Genomic DNA, 3959 nt, shown 5'->3' with positions numbered 1-3959 from the left:
ACAATTTTAACTTCTTACATAAACAATAGTATATGTTTCCACTAAAGATTACTTTTAATTAGTTTACAGATAAATATATGGGTAGCATGGTTCTTGGTCAACTTTGTACTCATGGATTCATAACACCGTTTTCTTTTGCATCAACTGCAGATCCTTGACTAGCCTTCTTTCCTTCTTCATCAGCTAACTTTGCATCAATCTCTTGTTCCTTTTCACCATTTTCTTCTTTCTTTTTACTTGCTTCCTCATCAGCTTTGATCCTGGCATCTTCAAGAGCTTTAAGTCTTGCTGCTTCTTTTGCGTCATCCAAACCAAAGATTTGATCAAGTTGTTCAAGCAAATTTCAGGAGTCTCTTCATCAGACTTTGGCATCAAATTTTCAGCAACATCTGCTGGAGTCATCTTCGTCTCCGCTAACATTCGACTGATGGTTTCAAAAAACTTAAAAAATATAGGATCAAGTTAAATCAGTATGTTAAATACCAGATCAATGCATTTTACTAATTAATGTATAAATAAGTGTGCATACCGATCAATTTTGTACTACTATTTCAATATGCATACACTTTCTTAAAAATATATATATATATATATATATATATATATATATATATATATATATATATATATATATAGGGGGGGGGGGTTTAAATGAGAACGCTAAATATTGTGAGAACCGTGAGAACAAATGAAAAAATCGCGAGAACTTGGTCAAAAACAATTCAAATTCAAAAATTCTTTTTACACTTATCATTATTATTCGAATACAATGTTAGAAATTTAATTTACACGTTTAAATTTACGTGAATTCGTAAATATAGAAAATTTACACATGTGTAAGTTTGCCATTTACAAATGTGTAAATCTGTTATATTTACACATGTGTAAAAAATCTAAAAAATAGTGATTTTGAAAGGAGAAATGAATTATTTGATGTTGTAAATTCTTTGTTTGATGTTGTATCTTAATTACAATGAGGTTTGTATTAAAAAAATTGGTTTTGATTGGTTTTTTCATTCGTTCTCACGGTTCTCGCAATATTTAGCGTTCTCAAGATAACCCTCCCCTATATATATATTGTTTTATTTATTTGTATCACAAAATATATAGATTATTTTATTTATTCGTATCACAAATAAAAGTGCATATTTTACAATCACACAATAACACATTTTAATCTTCTAATAATTAATACATGGGTTTTTTTTTTTTTTTGTCAACTTTAGTATTCATGCAAGCATCACACCATTTTCTTTTGCATCACTAGCCTTCTTTCCTTCTTCATCACCTAACTTTGCATCAATCTTTTGTTCCTTTTCACCATCTTCATCTTTCTTTTTACCTGCTTCTTCCTCAACTTTGATCTTGGCATCTTCAAGAGCTTTGAGTCTTGCTACTTCTTTTGCGTCCTCCAAAGATTTGATCAAGTTGTTCAAGCAAATTTCAGGAGTCTCTTCATCAGACTTTGGCATCAAATTTTCGGCAACATCTGCTGGAGTCATCTGTGTCTCCCCCAACATCCGGCAGATGGTTTCAAACAATTCGTGTGAGTCAAGATCTAGATAGTTCTTTGCAAGAACCTTAAACGTTTCATAGCAACAATAGGACATCTCAATATGCTTATCCATCCGTCCTCTCCTAATGAGAGCCGGATCAAGCTTCTCAACATAATTAGTTGTGAATATGATCAACCTCTCACTACCACAAGCTGACCATAACCCATCAATGAAGTTCAACAATCCTGATAGAGTCACTTCACTTCCCTTTTTCTTCTTATCCTCTTCCTCTTCAACCTTTTTCTCAATTGGATCCTTATCTTCTTTACCCTCTTCTTTCTTCTCCTTTCTCTGTCCGGTAAGATTAAGCGAGCAATCGATATCTTCAATCACTATTATCGACTTAGTTGATGTATCAATCAGGAGCTTCCTCAAATCCGTGTTGTCTTTCACAGATGCTAATTCAAGATCATAGATATCATAGTCGAGAAGGTTAGCCATGGCCGCAATCATACTAGACTTTCCGGTTCCTGGTGGACCATAAAGAAGATATCCTCGCTTCCATGACTTGCCCACCTTCTTGTAGTAGTCTTTTGACTTGCTGAACGTTATTAAATCGTTCAAAATCTCCTTCTTCTTTTTGGGATCCATTGCAAGCGTATCAAAGGTAGAAGGGTGCTCAAATATGATGTGGCTCCACATAGTTCTCTTGAATCTGGACCACTTTTCAGTCTTGTTGTTGGTATAGAGCTTGCGTTGCCTTGTTCTTACCGCAATAGCCTTCCCCTCATCTAGCACATGTTTCACATAATCTTTAGTGATGATATCACGGTGTTCTCTTCTGCAAGTGAGCCTGTAGAACCGATTCTCTTCATCACCACGATACGAAAAGAGAGCTCGCTGTTCAGGGGTGTCTTTGTTCGAGGTCCACCAGATTCGGATGCCGTTGAACTCGTCTGTGACTTCTTCATTCTCAGCCAAGCTCAGGACAACAGATTTGCAATCCTTGACTACATTTGCTTTGAGCCTTTTAGCCATTTTCGAGGAGTTGGCACTGAGGTACCGTTCTATAGCTTCAAACGCCTCACTTCGTTCGAACCAAGTGTCTACTTGGAATTCACGAAAAGTGATTTCGACATAAGGGTACACATAACTAACAAGTTTGTTAACATATCTTCTGGCATCCCCTCGAAGTTGGCCTGGAAACAGTTGCATGAACATGGCCCAAGCGCTCATAGCTACGGCCATCAGTGTCATCTCCCCCATCATATTGTTCTAGTTTCCTCACAACTCACACAATGTTTTTGATAGAATGGTGTTGTAAGAGGTAGATGAGCTAAGGGGTGTAAGTATAATCTATATTTATAGCATTCGTGAGTAGAGTGGCCTTTAGCATCAGGAAAATCTTAAACGAGGTAGCCAAGTCCCTCTAAATTTACATGAAAGGTTAGTCCGAAAGGAAGCTTCCCAGAACACACAAAAACTCAGAGAAAATTCTAAGAAAACTAGAGCAAATTCTAGGAAAAAGGTTAAAATATAAAACTCAAATATATGTTATGCACACTATTAAAAAAGGGGAAATTTCCTATGGAAAAAAACGCCGATGCACACCATTAAAAAAAGGGGAAATTTCCTATGGAAAAAAAAGCCGGAAAATAACTATAATAAAACTATAATTTAGCGACAATATACCAACAAAAAATAGAAAACCTCGATAACGTGTTGAAAATTTCCGACCATTTCTCAACAAAATAAGTAATGCTGATTGTTATATATCTAAATTTTCTTCAGAAATGCGTAACGTTCTTATGTATTTGCGAAAGAAAAAAACTTTTTTTTATATTAGTTAATAACTTTATCCTTGTTATTATTTTTGTAGCCATCCCGGTAATCTACCAAATGCATCATATCATAGTTTATGTTTAATGTTTTTGTGGTTGAACTTTTAAACAAGATATGTTAGTTGTACTTGATAGACTGGATTGAAACCCAACCGGATGATGAATTCATGACCCCAAAAAGTTGGTTAATGTTTAATGTTTAATGTTTTTGTGGTAATTTCTTGTTTTCACTTTGTACCTCCTTTAAACCTGCAAAAAGTTCCTTTATAACATGTCACATAGTATATATGTTCTTGTAATTTCTTGTGTTTTTACTTTTTACTATATTATTTCAGCCAAATAATGCATAGTTCTGATATTGTTGGTGCACTACATCTGTCGACTTCGTCTTGGATCGAGTCATACATTGTATTGTATAGATTAGGGCGCGTTTTATGAGAAAACAGGAGAGTGTATGTATTTTAGGAGTTAGTTTCGCTCATATGGTCATAGGACATGAGGTTTCGCTTATTCGTACGCATGTAGTTTCGCTTATATGGACATGTCCATATAAGCGAAACCATCTGGCCTATAAATAGCAGTCCATTTGAGCGAAACCATAACGAGTATTTGTATTCCATGC

General features: G+C 35.0%; 1 protein-coding gene across 1 annotated transcript; it reads right to left on the bottom strand.

Moving 5' to 3' along the window:
• Nucleotides 1-1109: 1109 nt before the first annotated feature.
• LOC110930121 (AAA-ATPase ASD, mitochondrial) lies at nt 1110-3684 on the bottom strand. Its single transcript, XM_022173348.2, has one exon. The coding sequence runs from the start codon at nt 2763-2765 to the stop codon at nt 1230-1232; it is 1536 nt and encodes a 511-aa protein (XP_022029040.1). The 5' UTR covers nt 2766-3684; the 3' UTR covers nt 1110-1229.
• Between the last annotated feature and the right edge of the window lie 275 nt (nt 3685-3959).

This window comes from Helianthus annuus, chromosome 3, assembly GCF_002127325.2.
Source record: "Helianthus annuus cultivar XRQ/B chromosome 3, HanXRQr2.0-SUNRISE, whole genome shotgun sequence".
Lineage (NCBI taxonomy): Eukaryota > Viridiplantae > Streptophyta > Magnoliopsida > Asterales > Asteraceae > Helianthus > Helianthus annuus.
The sequence above is the reverse complement of the archived record's forward strand: the minus strand, read 5'-3'. Positions and strand labels throughout refer to the sequence as shown.